The sequence below is a fragment of the Taudactylus pleione genome, unplaced genomic scaffold (assembly GCF_031769625.1).
Source record: "Taudactylus pleione unplaced genomic scaffold, aTauple2 ptg000032l, whole genome shotgun sequence".
NCBI lineage: Eukaryota > Metazoa > Chordata > Amphibia > Anura > Myobatrachidae > Taudactylus > Taudactylus pleione.
In genome coordinates this window covers 32,333,877-32,353,222 of record NW_028284434.1, presented here as the reverse complement: position 1 = coordinate 32,353,222, position 19,346 = coordinate 32,333,877, and the positions used below count along the sequence as shown (strand labels likewise).

General features: G+C 44.3%; 1 protein-coding gene across 1 annotated transcript in view; it reads right to left on the bottom strand.

The window, feature by feature from the left end:
- Window positions 1-19,146, bottom strand: part of LOC148539012 (cytochrome P450 2W1-like) — an 83,710-nt gene extending 64,564 nt beyond the window's left edge. The window contains exon 1 of the mRNA XM_088451869.1: window positions 18,961-19,146. Coding sequence (XP_088307995.1) covers window positions 18,961-19,146 — 186 coding nt within the window. The remainder of the gene's footprint in view (window positions 1-18,960) is intronic.
- Between the last annotated feature and the right edge of the window lie 200 nt (window positions 19,147-19,346).

Here is a 19,346-nt window from a genome sequence, read left to right as displayed (position 1 = left end):
CCCCGATTATTATCTTTCCCAATATTTTCCTATCACTATTATTTCACCATATTTGCACTAATGATGCCAATCTATAAATAAGAAGTTGAAGTTAAATCATTAATCTATATGTAAGACATATGTCTCATAGAATTGTTTATATGCAGAAGATAATCCCACTTTATCCAATAATTTTTAATTTACCCATTTAATATATTAATTATGTTTAATTAACATTTCACCTAATTATTCTATAATTAATTTTCTGTTTTATATATTTTAACAATTGGCTATTTACACTAAACCTCCCCTTCCCCGTTTCCCCTCCCCCCCTTCTCCCCCTTTTTATATAATACGCTAATTGTGTGGTCTTATTATTGATCACCATTGTTTTATATTTATTTTTACATAAATATCTTTAAATTGTCCAATCAATCTGACTATTATCCTATTAATCTAATTTATTAAGATCGTCTCTCCGCCGTTTATACTGTTTACATATGCTAATTTCCACAATTGCGACACCCACTGATACATTTTTTAACATTGATAGGCTCAAACCCGCCAGATTGTGATTGGCTGTAATGACAGTCAATCTCTAACTCAGTTCATTGATTGGGCACTTGCCCTTTAACAAGCAGGAAGCAAGAACACTGCTTTACTATCAGGTGACCAAGCCACATACGGCGAAACGCGCGTACTGACTGCTGACTGAACGGTGCACGGCACCAGGGCTCCCTCACACAGCTCATGCAGCTTTAATTTCCTCAATCCAGGGCAAGGTACTTTCACTGTCATTTCATAACGCACTCTCTCATTTGAGTTCTCTGCTCGCGACTCCCCCTGCAATGCCGCTTAGGTAACAGGGGAGAGACCCAGCCTTTTCTCAAACAGTAGAAGTGCTCACTGTTGTTTCCTCTGTGTGTCACATTGTACCACTCTCTCATCCCTTTTCTGATGTAGAAAAGGGAAAGTAGAAGTGGTTCTCCGTTTCTCAGTACCACAGATCTTACTTCCTTCTATAGGAATCTCCTTTATATTGGGTTATTTGGCCAATATACTATATATCCTACTTAATATATGTGTATATAATGTATATTATTTATTAAGAGCATCAGATATTTATATGCTGTGATATTGGTTATTCCCTAGACTATACTGAACTACATTGTGAATTAATATCTGTATTTAAAACGATGTGAATACTGCCCTTTGTGCAGAACAATAACATTCATCACTTAGTTATTTTCAATCAATTGTTGTTGAGATACTATTCGGAACCAAGCTGGGTTCAGGAGTATGTGTAAGATCAATCTTACTCATAGAGGTATTATTATGGTTAACTATTAAGTTATTACCTTCCATGCTCTATAAATCATTAATTATGAATTCAATTTTTATTGATTAATAAATCAGATGTACCAGCACCTATGTATTGACAATTGGTCATCACAAGTTATGCTGCATGAGAAACAAATGTATTGTTATGATAAATCAATGTGACCTTCATGATCCAATATTGGTATAATAAGGTGATTCAATTGGTCACATCATCCATAAACTGTGTGAGGTGTTTCCTTCTTCCTACCCCAGGGATTTATTTAGTAGGTAACTGGAAGAGGACCCGATAAAATCATCAAATACTCGCCTTTTTTTCTCCTTTCTTTTCGCTAATTGAACAATCATTGGTACCATATGTACATGATACCTTTTGCTAAATAAATGACCATTGGTACTATATGTACATGATACTGCAGGCAAATACGATCCTGATAATAATTTCACTTATTGTATATTTGTAAATCACCATTTGTTGTACATTTGTTATTGTCTTTTTCTTTTTGTGGATTGGAACTTTATTTTATCTAAGGTACATAATAAAAGTTACATTTTAATCTTAGCCAACTATTTCAATAATAATAATTTGAATTGATTTAAGAGTGCCCCAAATAGACATATTTGTCTTTTCAGTTTTTGCCCTTTTGCAAATTCTGTCCTTTTAATCCTGACTTTTGCAAGAAACTGAGTTTGAGTACACAGTGTGATATTCAGCTTGTTTGGGCTACTAGAGAAACAGTGCCTGTGTTTGTCAGTGTAGGGAGTGGCAGCCATTTTGTGTGAATACTCAGCTGATTTAAAGAGCACTTTGGGAGTTATTGCTACTGTGCAGTGCTGAATATATGTGGGATATTGTCAGAAATCGTCCATACCCTCGGGGTCATGCTGCTCTATTCTGGCGGGGGTCCCGGCCTGGAGGCTCAGTGAGCTGCTGACAGAATCTCGGTGTGGTGCTAGTCTCAGGGGCCCAGAGCTCTGGCAGCATTTCCACTAGCTCTGGACACTGGGCACTGCCATATCAGTCCCAGACAGCTGAGTGTGTTGCTATCGGGCTCCCAGCATGGTAGTGGTCTCAGGTGCCCGGAGTTCTGGCGGCGTTCCAACCGGCACTGGACACTGGGTGCCGCCATGTTGGTCCTGGCCAGCTGACTGCTATTCTCCAATGGCAGCCAGGGTGGTGTCCACCTGATCGCAGCAGCCAATCTCCGTGAGACCCAGGGTATAAAGATCTTCCAGCAATAGCTTTCAGTGCCTGAACTTTGTTGCTGTTAGATGTCCAAGGTTCCAGCTCCCTGGTTTGTAAGCTAGTCTCCTTGCCTACTCCAGTGGCTCCATTTGCTAAAGTCCGGTCCTAATCCGGCTCCAGTTACTAACTCTGATTCCACTCTGGCTCCAGTTGCCAAGTCCGGTCCCAATCCGTCTCCAGTTGCTACATCTGATTCCACTCCAGCTCCAGTGTCTAAGTCCGGTCCCACTCTGGCTCCAGTTGCCTAGTCCTACATCATTCCGGTTTCTGTTGCCATAGTGTGGTCCCACTCCAGTTGTGCTACCATCCAGTACACATCCCAGAGACTTACTCCAGTGACCCGCTCTCTACAGTACTGTGCTGCCGCTTATACCCTTTACCTTTATGAGGAAGTGTTATCCATCCCTCATTACTCCAAACTTCCCGAGTTGTTAGTGAGCAGGTATCTAGGCCTCATCCAAGTAATCAAGAGTCCCCTGTCCTAATAGATATATTGCAAGTGGAACTGTGTTTATTGAGCCTTATTCAGCAGTGCAAGTTAGTGCACTGCTGAATGCAGATTCCCGATGATCGTGAATCTGTGCAGGCACATGTCCCATTCTCCGCAATTGCTAGATTCCTTTTTGTGCTGCAATCTACTGTCACATGTATGGTGGTGATCATTATTTTCATGTGTTGTAACCTGCTCTGTATCTATGTCCTCCTACCCCCCCTTAACTAAACCTACTTAATTATTCTATTTACCAAAGCTGTCACATTATGTAATTTTACTCTGTGTACGGGGCTAGCCTCTCTGAAGGGCTGTAACTAGGGGTGTGCGAGCAGTGCCACTGCACAGGGAGCATGGCCCTGTGGCGGCACTGTTGATTCCCCATGGCATCTGCATGTGGCAGCCAGTAACCCTGTGGCAGTGCCACCCTTACACTGGTTTGGCTCTCCCTCTCTCTTCCCTGGACCTTCACCCTGGAGCCGCTGTCACAGAGGCTTGAAGTGACCAGCCAGACCAGCCTTCCTGATAGTAGTGAGATAACACTCTGTTGCCTGCCAGACCTGCCTGCTGGCATGGCTCAAGTTCAACCCCAGAGCTTCTGCAGCTCCTCACTCATAGGATTGGAACTAGTGATGGGAGAGCAAATCACAGTACTGAGTTGAGCCACATGGCTCAACTCAGTGGAGTGTCTCGGGACACGACTCTTTAGTTTCTGCAGACTGCACTGCAGAGCTGTAGCTAGCAGGGGAACTGGCGACTCTGAGTGAGTCACTGACAGCTCCACCACCCGCAGCCCAGCACTGGAGATCATGCTTTTGCTCTGACTCTCCTGAGTCAGTGCACACAGCCCAAGCCAAGCTCCAGCAGTAGCCAGGGGAGTAGCGAGGGTGGTTCCAGTGGACCATGAGCTCCGGGCGCCAAAATGGACAGAGAGCGCCATCCAGGGTTCCGGAATTCATGGGGCGCTACACAGTATGATAGCCGCCTGTTAGTTTTATCTCAGTTTGTTTGCTCTATATCCTAAATATGTTACGGATCTAAGATCTGTTTCTACATTTCATGTTCCCTCAGACTGCCCAGATTGCCGGCCCTCCCTCCTCTGTGATCATCTTCTGCCACCTCCCCTTTCCTGTCAGATTGATTACATTCACTTCTCACCTCTTTAACTCTTTCCCCTCTCTACCCTGTGATCGGCTCTTTGCCCCTCTCCTCTCCTTTCTTATTGGCCTCTGTCACCTCCCTTCTCTGATCAGCACTTTCCCCTCCCCTGTCCTCTTTTATCCCCTCCCTCCTTCTCTCCTCATTCTGTGCTTCAATTAACTAAAAAGTGACACATCTGAGGTAAAATCCAGGTGTTCCCAAGCATGGCCTTACAGTGTTATTTGAAAGGCCTTTTAAAAAATATTAGGAGACCTGAAATAATAATAATTGTGGTAGACAGAACATGATTAGTAGTACTCACATTAATATAGGTGCAATGTATATTTGCTAAGTAGGAGCATAGCTGAAAAGGGAACTTCCCATAGGTGTCCCCACTCCAGTGAAAGCTGCTTGGGGCAGTAATTGCAGTCATAACCTGTGCGGAATCAGTATGATTTACGTCCCGGCGGCGGCAGCCCGGCAGAGGTGAAAATCCCAATTGTTCTTTCTGGTAAGTATCGCTAACCTAATTCCCTACCCTAACCCTCCCTTAAGCTGCATACACGCACAATGATTTTGTTACCAACGATTTTATGAATTATTTTATGAACGATTTTCTGTCAGATTATCTGTCAGATTTTTTTAAAGTGTAATGAATGATTTTATTGAACTACAAACGATTTTTGCATATTCCCTTAATGAAAATCATTCAGTTGGTCAGTCTGACTGAACTACAAACTACAAACGTGAACGTGCATGAACGATAATCGTTCATTGTTTGAACTCAGAAAGTGAACGATTTTTTGAACGATATCGTTATCGATAATTGTTCAAAAAATCGTTGTTTGTGTATGCACCTTTAGGGGTACCTAACCCTAACCTCCCCCCCAAGTGCCTAACCTTAACCCCCTCTAAGTGCCTAAACCTAAAAACCCCTTCCCCACAGCCTAACCCTAAGTCTCCCAGGGAGGTGCCTAACCCTAACCTCCCCCGGAGGTGCCTAACCCTAAGCCCCCCTTCCCCTAGCCTAACCCTAACCCTCCCGGGGGGTGCCTAACCCTAAGTCCCACCCGGGAGCCCCTAACCTAAGCCTCCCCCCCGTGCCCAGCTTACCTTCGATCTGTATGCTGGGTGTCGGGCTCCCGGCGTAGGGCTAATGACAGGCACGGGATCTCGACGCCTGTCATTAGTACCTTGCCGGGATTATGACGTGCACTTTCTCCGGGCGCCATGGTTCCATGCTACTCCTCTGGCAGTAGCAGTGCGACTCCGAGTGAGTCGCTGACCGCTCCGCCCCCTGCACTGCTGATCCGACCTGATCAGTGCACACACACACCTGCCACAGTGGTAGCGGCTCCCCCTCCCACTGACAGATAAGAGACTGAGGTGGATGTCTCGACACACCAAACGTTGAGTGACTCGAATCATTTGAACATCTGAATGATTCGAGTCATTGTGTTGAGATACTCACTCAGTAGCCATCTTTAAATGGAACCCTAGCTGATGACCTCCTGGTAGCCCCCTAACCCAGCACTCTCAGATGCTTAGCTGCTGTCCCCTCCGGCTCTGCAGATGTGACCCACGCTGCTCTTCACCGCTGCTGACAGCTCCCCATAGCTGCAGGTGTCCCTCTGCTGGTGCTTTGCTGGTGCTCTGGTACAGCTGGCACTCTACAGTACATCACCCCTCAGGGTCTGGGACCTGCACGTGTCTCACGGTGCTCAGTGGGGCATTTGGCAACTGCACATCAGAAGCACAGCTGTATGGACTTGTCAGCTTGGTACAGAAATAGGCTTTCCTTAGTAAACGTAATCGTTTTCCTGAATGGCTATGGACTAGAGGGTAGAGGAACCTGTGCTGAGCCATGATTGGACAAACTCCAATGAACCCTTGTGCTCGGCCTCACATGACAGTTCCACTTCCAAGTCTCCACTAGTTCCTGTTGTGTATATAATTTACAGCTCCTGTAAATGTCGCTATTACTGAGCACGTCTGCTCCAGAGAGCTGAGACATTGATGAAGAAGCAAACAGCCAACCGATGAAGAGTATTGAGCTGGTGAGTAGGTGAAGGAAATGTCCCGGAGCACTCACTTGTGCAATATGGCAGGCGGCACCCTCACTTTCTGTGAGGATCTTTATTTATTCAATTCTGCATAGGGCAACTATATATTGTTATGTATCCATCTATTGTATAGAGCCCTTATAGAGCTGTACTGTCCTGTATTATATAGGACCCATATTGAGCAATATTATGTCATTCTATACCATATAGGGCACTTGTAAAGACATACTGGGTCTCCCTGTACTCTGTGATACACATTTGTGGCTGGCATTGCAAGAGGGCGCTGGGCAGGAAAGGTGCTGTCCCGGCCTGAAACTGGCTCTGCCTCGATCACAATTTTAAGAAGCACCAGGCAAGTGGGTAACTTGGCGTAACGTGAGTAAGCTGTAAATAAGAGACATGTCAAGAGGATATATTTGTAGGTGAACACAAATGTATAGTTTGCAGGGGGGCGCAGAAGACCCTAACACCGGCCCTGCAATGTATAGTACTTCCCAGGTACGTTATTGCATTTTGGACTCCAATTTATAGGTCCTCCATTATATTCAAGAACCCTCTACCACTCATAGCCACACCTATACTCAGACAATTGTCCTAAGTACACAGATTGGTGTTCCATTTATACGTGTGCTGTATGTAATTGTATCTTGTATCTTATATTGTTCTAATTGTTCTAATATCTGAGATGCATTCTGAGATATGGGGATAGTCTTTTCCTTGTGCTGTATCATGCAAATCATGTCCACTTATAGATGGCATATCTTGGGTGGGATGTACTAAAGCTCAAAATGCGGTAAAACCCCCGAAAATGCTGTTTTTGGGGGTTTTACCACATTTTCCATATGTACTAACCACCGAAATGCTTCGTCCCGGTGGGTAACGCCATCTTCAGGTGGCATTGCCCAATAGAAGTGTGGTACCCCCAAGTTTGTTCCCAAATAGGGGTCCCCCAATATTTTTTTTATGTATGTACACATAGATATACTGCAGTCCCATTCCACATAATAGGCAGGTATAGTGAACGTTGACTGACCTTGCTCTCCCTGAACCCCACTGAGCATGTGCAGACAGGGAGGTAGAAAGTGCCCCTTGGTCAGCAACCCATTTTAGGAGGGAAAATCCTGCCCCATTGATTGGTAGCCTGGGTGTCCAGGCAGAGATCCCTGTAGGCAGCCTGTTGCTGGGTCCCCTCTGTCCTCTCATAGATGCCAGGCTGACAGGGAGGAGAGTGAGGGAGAGTTTATAAAACACCATTCTCAGGGCTGAGTCTGGGAGGAATTTCTGTAGAAAGAGTCTGGGAGGAATTTCTGGAAAAAAAAGGATTGGCTGTGAGGATTTGTCTGGGGAGTGCCCCTGGACCTGTGAAAAGAGGGGTGCTGTAACCCTTTTATTTGATCTGGATTACAAATACTGCACCTGGTGCTGTATGTAAGGAATCAGTGGAGCGCCCTTGGAGCTGGTGCACTACAAGAACCTATCCAACCTACATGTGCATAACCCTGCTTGGAGCAAAATTATTTTGCATAGACTATTTGTTGTTACAGCTGGTGCACTACAAGAACCTATCCAACTGACAGGTGCATAACCCTGCTTGCAGCTAATTATTTTGCATAGACTATTTGTTGTTACAGCTGGTGCACTACAAGAACCTATCCAACCTACATGTGCATAACCCTGCTTGGAGCTAATTATTTTGCATAGACTATTTGTTGTTACAGCTGGTGCACTACAAGAACCTATCCAACCGACAGGTGCATAACCCTGCTTGGAGCTAATTATTTTGCATAGACTATTTGTTGTTACACCTGGTGCACTACAAGAACCTATCCAACCTACATGTGCATAACCCTGCTTGGAGCAAAATTATTTTGCATAGACTATTTGTTGTTACTGCTGGTGCACTACAAGAACCTATCCAACCTGCATGTGTTTTCCCACGTTTTTTTCTCAGCAAAAAGGGAGCGTTAAATCAGACTGTATTTCACAGCTATAGACTGCCGGAGCACCATTGATTCAAGCTAGACCAGCAGGTTTCATATTTAGGTCTCTCATTTGTTTTTTTGGTAAAGTAAAGTTCTGCAGCAATTGTGGTTCTTGTTGGTTTCACATGCTTGCCACCTGGGGTCAACGGTAGATGACGGGGAGGTAATAAATAAATACCTTGTCATTGTAAAGTGTAATTAATTTCATTCCATCTGTAAATGGTTAATATCTCCTGTCATTTGTTGTTAAATATTAACAAATAATAAAATTGTGTTGCACCTTCCCTCCTGACTGGTCATTGTGTCTGCAAAAGGGGAATTCAGGCTTGCCTCTCTGTCACGGTGTGTCTTATCTGAACACGGGGAAATCGGCCACAGAAGCAATCCGAACACACCTGAACCTGGTGCTAGTGGTGCAGCACTGGACAAACCAGTCAGTACATCACAGAAGTCTATGTGCTTCTTATCAGGACACTCCCACTGAGAGGGATCCAATCGGATCACTCCCATTTACACTGGCAGCCCATGGCCTTCTGCGCATACGCAGAATGATTCCAGAGAGACTTCTGGGTGTTAGACCCGAAAAGTCCCTCTATCCAGGGGCATCGCAACTCTTATCGGGAGACCTGTCCTTTGCGATATTCTAAGTACATACGGCAGTAATCAACCGCGGTATGTACACATCACGTATGCGATGCTTAGTACATCCCACCCCTTATCTCTTTAATTCATATGATCAATATGCTTATTTAATACTGTATATTCCTATAAATAACAAATTCAGCAGTCAAATGGGAAATGTTGAAGGAAAATTAGCAAATTATGGGGTCTATTCATGTAGAACATGAAGTGGCTACTAAAAGATATCGCTATATCACATCACATCGTGTATACTTACCTGTCCGGCATCTTCCTGTGGTGTCTGGACCCTCCGTGATCCATGTAGCGCAGTGAGAAGACAGATCTGCTCCTCACTGCGCATGCGCCGACGTCTGAGAGCGGCAGGTCACGTATGACATGCTGCTATGGACGCTGGGAAAAGGGACGGGGCCAGGACAGAAAGCAGGGAAGTATGCAGCTCTAGCAAAGGTCTATAAATAAATATAGAGGGTGCTGGCAAAAGGTGTTTCTCACAGCAGCTGCAACACGGAGATAGTTAGTCTCCAATGAAAATGGAAAAAACAAAATACAAACAGCGCTGATTGACAATAGATGATTAATACTTTAATAGACTGAAAAACACTAAAACACAATTAAGTTTAAAATCAACAAGGTCAGCATGAATGTAAAACCCTGGAGCACTATTGATATATAGGGCCTGATTCAGACCCACTCGCGAGCGGCTGTCCGCTCGCAAGTGGGTCGATGTTATGGACTGAGCATGCGCACGACGGAGGGAGCTCCGTCGCGCGCATGCGCCAGATGCGACGAGCGAAGGAAAGTCCTTCGCTCGTTGTGTCCGATCAAAGGGGGCGTGCTGTCAATGTTGATTGACAGCATGCCCCCTTTGGTGGGCGTGCCGGGGGCGTGCCTCCCTGATGGGGGCGTTCCCACGGGAACGCCTCCCGTCAGAAGCCGGCCCACTGACATCACTAGTGATGTCAGTGGGAGTGATTTTGGCTCTGATAGAGCCAAAATCACTCCAGAGCTTGCGGTTGAAAACCTCAACCGCAGGCTCCGGCTCGCAAATTCGATGGTCGCGATGGTCTCGACCATCGCGACCATCACAATGCACGCTCGTATAGCCTGTGGGTGGTGACCCACAGCTATACGAGCGTCCAGGAGGACGCTCCATGAAAATGGAGCCCGGCCCTCATTCAGAGCGTGCGCTCTGCTCAGAGCGTACGGCTCTGAATGAGGGCCATAGTCCTGAAACACTATTGGTGAATAGCAGTATATATTCCTGAAATACTAGGATTAGGGCAGTCCAATTGAGCAGCACACCGGTGCTGTATATTTACCCACTAGATGTTATAAAGTCCACATAGTCCTGAATTAGCGATGGTCCCACACTGAGGCTGTCCAACGCAGATGACCGGACCAGATTATTGGTAGTGGGTGATGTTAATGATATAGTCCAAAGTCCAGGATGGTAGCCACCAAATGAATAGTTCCAATGACGCCAAAATCCAGATAATGGTGATATCAAATCCAAGTGTCCAGGGTTTGCTGGTAGTCACCTACGCGTTTCACTGCTCTGGGCAGCTTTTTCAAGGTATTTTTAAAGTATGCAGCTCTGTTCGGCTTGCGGTACAGATAACGCTATGCTCAGATGGCGAATCTGTACCGCAGGAGGGGGCGGAAAGCTGAGCTTTCCGTTCCTTCATGAATCGCACTCACCCTACAATAGTACAATATGCAGGCTTGCCTACCCTCCCGATTTGGTCGGGAGCCTCCCGAATATTGGGTGCCGCTCCCGACCCCCCGGAAAGGCAGACAAGCCTCCCGGCTGCTGCCTGCCCCCCGCTACCTCATAGAAACCCTCACAGTGGTGGAGGCCAGTCACGCGATTAGCGCTGAAACGCGTCATCATGGCCACGCCCCTTGCTTCACAATGCCAATATTTCCGGCATTGTGAAGAGAGGGTGGAGCCACGATGACAGGATCGCACGGCTCCGCCCACAATGCCTCATCGTCACCCGGCTTTGCCCCCGCTGTGCGCAGACATTCAACTCCCTCCCGGAAGGAGGGAGCTGAATGTCGGCAAGTATGACAATATGGTGATGCGATGCAGGCATGGAGCGGGGGTGCAGCTGGAGGAGGAATACACTTCTCCACTGTAAACTAGCTCCATGAATGGCGCGAAGCAGAGAAGAGCCCTGATTTCAGCTAAAGTGGGCTATTCTCTGCTTCATGATTAGAGATGTGCGGTTCGGTTCTCCGGGAAGATACGAGTCTTGGTTCTGATCATCCCATGGTTCAGAATTAGGATTTTAAATCTGAATTTCAGGTTTTGGATTACAAAAATTACATGATTTTAACTGTTTTTAAAAACTTTGTATGAATATTTTTTTAAAAACCCAGATCCAAAACTAAAACCAAAACATGGAGATTAATCCAAATCCAAATCACAGGGCTCAGCGCACACTTCTACTGGTTTTTGGTGTGGATCAACCCAGAACCCCACAGTTCCCAAATAACTGGCAGGCTGACTGGGGGGGGGTTATGCATTGTTGAAAACTGGGGGCCATAGAGAGATCAGGGACTCCAACTCGGAGCATGGTGTGGGCGGAGCAACACTTGCAGCTCCTCCCAAACCACACCCCCAGTATGGAGTCACTGATCTCTGTGTTTCAGACTCAGCAGGTGATCCACCCCGCTTCGCATGACTGATCTCCTGCGCCCTGAAAAAGTGAGGAGGGCACATAGGAGTAGAGTAAGAAGGGGGGGACCTGTGTATGTGTCTAAAGAGAGCTGTGTCTGTGTGTGTGTGTGTAGGGAGTCTGTGAGAGGAGGGAAGATATGTGTGGGGGGTCAAACTGATTGGGGACAGCTGTGTGTACTTGAGGGGAGGGTGTGTTGTGTGAAGGGGGGAGCTGAATGAGGGGGGGATCTCAGTGGTGTAACTATAAATTTTACTCCCCCATGCCAAAAAAGTTTCAGACGCCCCCCTCTCAAAAAAAAAAAAATCAAACACACCCAAAGACGACATTTAAGGTGTGTGGTTACATGATACAGTAATGTGCCTTACACATTATGACACACTAAGTAATGTCACTTATAACACAGTATGCCACACCGGAATGCCCCTTTAACACATTATGCCACACCATAATACCCCTTACAACATTATGCCACACAGCAATGCCACATATAACACATGACATACAATAATGCCCTTATAAAAAATGATGCCATGCCGTAATGCCCCTATTTCACATTATGCCACACGGTAATGCCACATACAACACATTATGCCACACAGTAATTATGCAGCATTATGCCACACAGTAATGCCCCTAATAGCACATTGTGCACACAGTAATGCCAAATACACATTAAGCCAAACAGTATTGCCCATTACATCCCACACTGACAGATCTACTTCACCAACCCTCCTCTCTGCTCCTGCCAGTCTGTCACCTCAGCTCAAGACAGGTTGCACAGTTTCTATGTCCATGTAGATCCAGATTATTGGGAACATAGTCTATAACCTGTAAACTGCGTGTATCAAGTTAGTGCCCCTTATACAGTGCCCACTGTAGTTGTGCCCCATATGCAATGCCCCTGTACTAGTGCCCCTTATGCAATGCCCCATGTAATGGTGCCCCATATGCAATGCCCCTGTCCTAGTGCCCCTTATGCAATGCCCCCTCAAGTTGTGCCCCCTGCAGTTGTGCTCCTTCAAGTTGTGCCCCCTGCAGTTGTGCTCCTTCAAGTAGTGCCCCCTGTAGTTGTGCTCCTGCAAGTAGTGCCCCCTGCAGTTGTGCTCCTTCAAGTAGTGCCCCCTGTAGTTGTGCTCCTGCAAGTAGTGCCCCCTGTAGTTGTGCCCCTTCAAGTAGTGCCCCCTGTAGTTGTGCCCCTTCAAGTAGTGCCCCCTGTAGTTGTGGCCTCTCCTGTAGTCCTGCCCCCCCAACCGATCACTTCAGAGGCCAGCGCTCACAGTTGCAGTAGCAAAGCTACTGACCTCGGCGCCCCCACGCCACTCATCGCCTCAGCGCCTCCAAGCCACTGCGGGGGCTGCGGGGGCAGTAGTTACGCCACTGGGAGATCTCAGTAAGTGGAGAGATCTGTGTTATGGAAGGATCTGTGTGTTTGAGGGGAGTATTGTGTGAAGCAGAGCTGAGTGAGGGGGGAGAAAGCTGTGTGGGGCAGAGTTGAAGCAATATGGCAAGAATCACGTCACCAACGCCCCTGCTGCGGGGGATTCTCTTATTACTGTGGGGGAACCCGGAGGGGTCGGCAGCTGCCGGGAGGCTGGCCTTCCTTTCCGGGGGGGGGCGGGAGCGGCATCCGATTTTTGGGAAGGTAGGCAAGTATGGTGTGGGGGATCTCAGTGGGAAGAGCTGTGTGTGTGAAGGTGGGCTGAGTGAGGGAGGAACGCTGAGTGAGGAGGAAGAGCTGTGTGTGTGTTTGGGAGGGTCTGTGTGAGGCATAGGAGGGAGATCTGATTGAGGGTGGGAAATCTGTGTGAGGAATCTATATACTGTATATATTTATATACAGTATACATTAATATGGAGACCGAGGAGGTATTTTTACTAGGGCCCTGTGGGTTCTTAATACGGCTCTGGGATGGAGTCACAAGCAATAATAAAGAGGGTACAGGAGGCAGTCCTCTCCCATCATCACCCCCGGCTTCTCCTCTTTGCCTCCACTGAGCTGGGTCCCACTTCCCACCCTGGTCCTGATAGCTGTCCTGGGTCGCATAGATTGAGCATCAGTCACACAGGAGGAGGCCATGTCCCTGCTGCTGAGGGGAGGCCTGAGCAGGGTGCTGCTGCTGAGAGCCCAGATCGCAGCGCCTGTGACGGGGAGGAACCTGAGCGATGAGTCTGGTGAGGTTGTGTGGCATAATGTGATTAATGGACACTACTGTGTGGCATAAATTGAATAGTTTACCGCTACATGCTAGACATGCCCCCCCATAGGCGAAACTAGAGATCTGTAATGGGTGATCCCAGTTTAGCATATTGGGTATATATAATCTAGAGTTGCAGGGGGCAGGGTGCCTGCTAGAGAAAAGGAAACTCCCCCCAAAAGGGGCATAGTCACTAAATAGGGGGACACACACTTTTCATATTCCACAGCGCTTTACAGAGAATATTTGGCAATTCACATCAGTCCTTGCCCCTGTGGAGTTTACCATCTAGACTAGGGGGTAGTGCAGGACAGGGAGGGCTGGACCTAATTGGGGCACAGGGATGGCTAGATATGGTAGGGGAGAGGCACAGGCAGAGCTGGCAACAGAAAACTTGGGTCCAAACACTCATGCTGGTTCCACACTCACACAAACATGTGCACACAATAATTACAGATTTTATAACCGCACAGTCATGCCCTTATATAAGGCTGAATATAATAAATGGAATTCTCTCATAGGGAATTCCTGGGGGGGGGGGCATGGTGTTTGAGGGGTTACATCTCAAAGCTATTGGACATACTGAGCTGAAATTTGGTAGAACTGTTGATCGGTGTTGCATAAAGGCAAAAAAAAAAAAATTAGTAATTGGGAGTAATCTAAAGTTTAAACTGTAAATTTTTTTTTCCGACTTCCTGTGTGGTCAAAACTGACACTTTTCTGCTTTAGTCTATGAGGGATTTTTCGGAAGGCATAACTCAGGGCAGAGGACAAATTAGGACGTGGGGCCAAATGTAATAGGTGGTCTGTTTTGGTAAATTGCGAGTTTTGTGGCAAACTCGCACTTTTTCACAACTCTCCAATGTAATAGGGTGTCAGTTCAATAGAACTCGCATTTTTTCTGAGTTACTAAAAATCGCCATTATCAAAATTGCATCTAGATGTTTTCTCATTTAAAACAATCAACTTGCTCAATGCGAAAGTTTCAAACTGACAAAAAAAGTTTACGAAAAAGTCCTCAAATATTAGTCCAGCTTCATGATAGCGAATTTATCCTGAGGAGGTCAGAGTAACATAGAGACATGCACATATCCATGAGATATATGCATGTTTCTGTGTGTACATATGAAAATAGTTAAAAAAAATTATGTGCAGCCCCTCCCCAAAAGCATAACCAGCCCTGGGCTTTATAAAGCCTGTCCTGGTACTAAAAATACAGGGGCCAAAAGGTGTAGGGGGCCCCTGTATAATAAGAATCATGCATTGGACCTTACCTTGGCTGGGGGACGTGGCGTTCCGGGGACGCCTGGTTATTACTTACCTCTGCCTTATAGTCTACCTCTGTATATGTAGACCATACCATCTGGTAAGCATCCATCTGCAACTCTATTTCATATATGTATAATGGATATTCTTTTAGAACAATAAAACAGTGTTACACTAGCGAGAGTATTATCTCTTTTCATATACATTACGGGAGTACATCATCTTCTGAACATAAGAAGAAGGCTTAACATCATTTATGCCATGTGGGACGCTGTCCTCAACATTAAAAGTGAATTTGTCTGCTTATTCTAGTAGACTTCCATTTCTGGTACGAGTTTATTTGTCACATTCTAGGGATACACTATAGTCTTTTTCTCCTTTTTCTTCTGAGTGTAAAACAGAAAACTACATTTGAAGGAGATAGAGTTAATCAATGATTTGGAAGTCATCGAATACATCTGACCGTAATTAAAGTAGCGCCCTGACGGACCTGGTGGTGAACTCTTTTGATATTCTGATTGTTTTTAGGTGGTCCCTGGGTGATACCACCAGTATAAAACACAGTTTTATACTGGTCTTAGGAATAGCTCTTCAATTGTTGTGGAGCTACAAGACCCAGCATGGCCTGTCTGCTGTATTTTTAATAAATGAGCAAATGTGATGTAAGAAATTAAGTTCCCCTTCCTAAAAATCCCTTAAACGTGCACTGGAAACTTACTCCCACTCCTCCTCATCCATCAGGGACACCAGTGTCAGCCAATTGCAGCTTTTCAGACAGAACAAAGTAGAGTGTGACCAGCGATTTGCTGCTGTAGGATTCCCTTAAATACGAGACCATGCCCCATTTTATTTTAATTATTAGGAAGGGGGGGCGGAGCACCAAAATGTCTAGTTACGGCTCCGGCGTTATGAGTTATAAAGAAGCTTCGCTTATCTCATTTTATTAAATACAGTATGTGCGCAGCCCCCACTGAAACCAATGGAGGCTGCAGCACTGTATTTAGAGAAAAGAAAAGGTGAAGTCATCTGTGATTTCTCCGTACTTTTCTCTTTTCTAAATAGTAACAAATCAAATTAAAGGATTTCTCCAGCAATAATGCTAGAGAAAATCCTTTATTTTGTTTACTGGATAGACCCCTATATCACACAAATGCTGCTTTGGTCATTGCTAATAAATTAATAAATAAATAATGCTTACGATACGTTTGCACTCTACCGAGGGATTTAAGAATTGTCTGCAATGCTAAAAACTTCCACAAGATGGCAGTATACATCCACAGTGTCATGTCAAGCTTATGGGCCGTATTCAATTAGCAGTGAAAACAGACGTTTTTTTCCCAATCGGCGAAAATGGGCTTTTTTTTGGTGAAAAAAAACAGCGAAAACGGCAAGCAGGTGAAAATGGAGATAAAAAACTGGAGGAAAGTTTTCTCCATCCCAGGAGAAAAAAAAAAAATGCAAAATCCCTATTTTTGCCTAAAACATGTGGGGATTTCTTTCAGAACTCTTTGGACAACCTACCCTAGGTTATCCCAAAAATTTTTTGTAGGTTGCATACTTTGTCAAAAAACGACCGCACAAATTTTTGTTGAAAAAAAATAATTGTTGAAAATGGTTTTAACGTATTGGGTCTGATTTTTTTGGGGGGGCGGTGTGGATGTATCAAGTGTTTTAAACATCGCACGTGGTCGCAGTTACATTTTTAAAATTGCGTTTTTACGACACGAAAATATACTTGCACCCATTTTAACGTACCCCCAATTTACGTGGAACAGTAATTTCCTGGAAAAAAATAGCTTTCTATCATTTTCAACGATTTTTTTCACCCAAAATTTGCGCAGTTGTTTTTTGCCAAAGTACTCAACTTACGATACATTTTTGGGGTAATTTATCATTAGGGGTGTGTCCAAAGGGTTCTGAAATAAATCCCCACATTTTTAGCCAAAAATAGGGATTTCACATATTTTTTTCTACTGGTCTGGGATGGAAAAAACTTTTCTCTAGGTTTTTTTTTCACCATTTTTGACTGTTTGCCGGTTTCATCATTTTTTGTCGAAAAACAGGCATTTTTGCAGATGGCAAAAAACCTACAGTTTTCGTCGCTAATTGAATACGGCCCTATGATGGGATCCACTAAAAGTGGACAAGTGATAAAAAGTGTTTTTTGTTTATTTGTTTGTCACCCAATCTATTACAGCCTCATCAACCTATAAATCTTCCAAACCTCCCAAAATAGGTTTGGTATATTATGTCAACGTGGTCATAATGTCAACAATACATTTGTAAGGTATCCCTAAGGCTAACCCTAACCCCTAAACCTAACCCTAAAGCTAATAACAACATTTTCACTATGCCAACATTTCATATGTTGACATTCTGAACATTTCGACATTTTCCAGATGTCGATATGTTAAATGTTGACATTTTAAACATGTCAACATCATAACTATCGACATTCATTATGAATGTCAACATAGTGATCGTCAACTTCCTGACTGCATACCCAACAGGCAATCTACCACGGAAAGCACATATTTGTATTCTTACTAACGACCCGCCCCGGCTTCGCATTGGAGCAATTTTGAATTAACGGCAATAGTCTTTTTTTAACCATGGTCTTATAAGATTGCCTTATAGACAACATTAGTCATTTTCCCTCCTGACATCAACACAAAGAGATTTTGTTTTGACGTGACACACAAAAAAAGGGCCACGTGAAAGTTGTCCATGAGCAAAACAGCAAGTGCAGGTTTTTAGAAGTGGAGATGTTGCTCATAGGAACCCATCAGATTCTAGCTATTATCTTCTAAAAGATGCTAGAGATGCTATGGGCAACATCTCTATTTCTAAAAACTCACACTTTAGTAAATATACCCCTAAGTGTCTGTCCCTTTGTGGTATTTATTATTGTGCCAAAGCAGAGGAACTGGGCTTGTTTGAAATTCAAATATCGTTTTTCACAGAAATGAAATCGGAATAGTAAAAAAAGGGAAAAACAGAAATTTTGTGTCAGCAAACAGGGCTTACATCATTTTTCTGGAGAAACAAGAAAATACGTATCATCATTTATATGGTATAAGAAAAAACAAAAAACCATCATTGTGATATATCTTTAACTGTTTAGGCAGCGTAAACCAAGAAGGCGCTTAGACGTTTGTTTTATTCATTGATTTGCTTCACTAAATCGTCACTGCTTGGCTCCCTTTTGTTATAAATTAATGTTTCATACACCTATACCTCTCTCGACAAATGCTCTATAATAGTGAAAACTGCATCACAATCCGTCCAGTGGTTCTTGTGATTAGCCCGAACAAACAGACAGACGCCTACAATGAACTTAAGTTTTATATCTATACATAGTATAAAATAAACAAAAGGATCTGAAGAAAAAATAGTAATTTGCTGTTGAAAGCATCAAAAATATTTTCACTGGTTTTATACACAAATTGCAAACAAAAATATGGTGGTTGCTCACATCAGCTTAATGACATTGCACAGGTGCTTGTAAAGGATGGGGTTTATACTGAACCACAGAAAAAAGAAGATTCCCTCCAGCACACTACAGCAGTATAAAAAAACAGTGAGATAAAAAAAAAATAACTTTTATGCTTGAACACGTATTGAAATAATTATTATACTTTATAAAGCGCCAACATATTACCCAGCATTATACAATTAGTGGAACATGATACAAAAAAGTACATACCATGATACCACGACATAAGACAGATGGTAAAGATGCCAAATGACCGTTTTTTGGGAGGTTTTTTTGCAATCAATCGACATTGAGGCAACAGCCGTGCTCCCACCACCCTGGGCATGGGTGCATTATCAAAGAAAGAAGTATTGAACCCTGTAGAGAAATGGTCATCTGGGATACTGTCCCATGCAACCACTACTCTTTCTTCTAGATACTTATTTAAAGTTTATTTTACCTCCATAAAAGTATAATCTTGTCTGTTTATATCCAGGATGTGCATGTTCCCAATTATAGGCAGAGGGGTTGGTCCTGGAGGAAATTTGTAGATGTTTCTTTTAGAAAAGCTCATAAGTATCTTTACGCACAGCATAACAACGGTGCCCAGCAGGAATAGGGTCACGGACTCTGAGTAGACAGCCATGATGGCTTGTGTTCTGCAACCCAAAGAGTTAGCAGGCACAAAGCCTCTGTATTATATACAGTACTGTAACAAGCCTGTGCCCATCACCAACCTAAGCTCCGCCCACTACAAATAGAATTTCTTCACAGTATGTTCTCTTATTTGTGCTGCTTTCAACTATAAAACAATATTTAAACAGAGTTGGCAAAAATAAATCATCA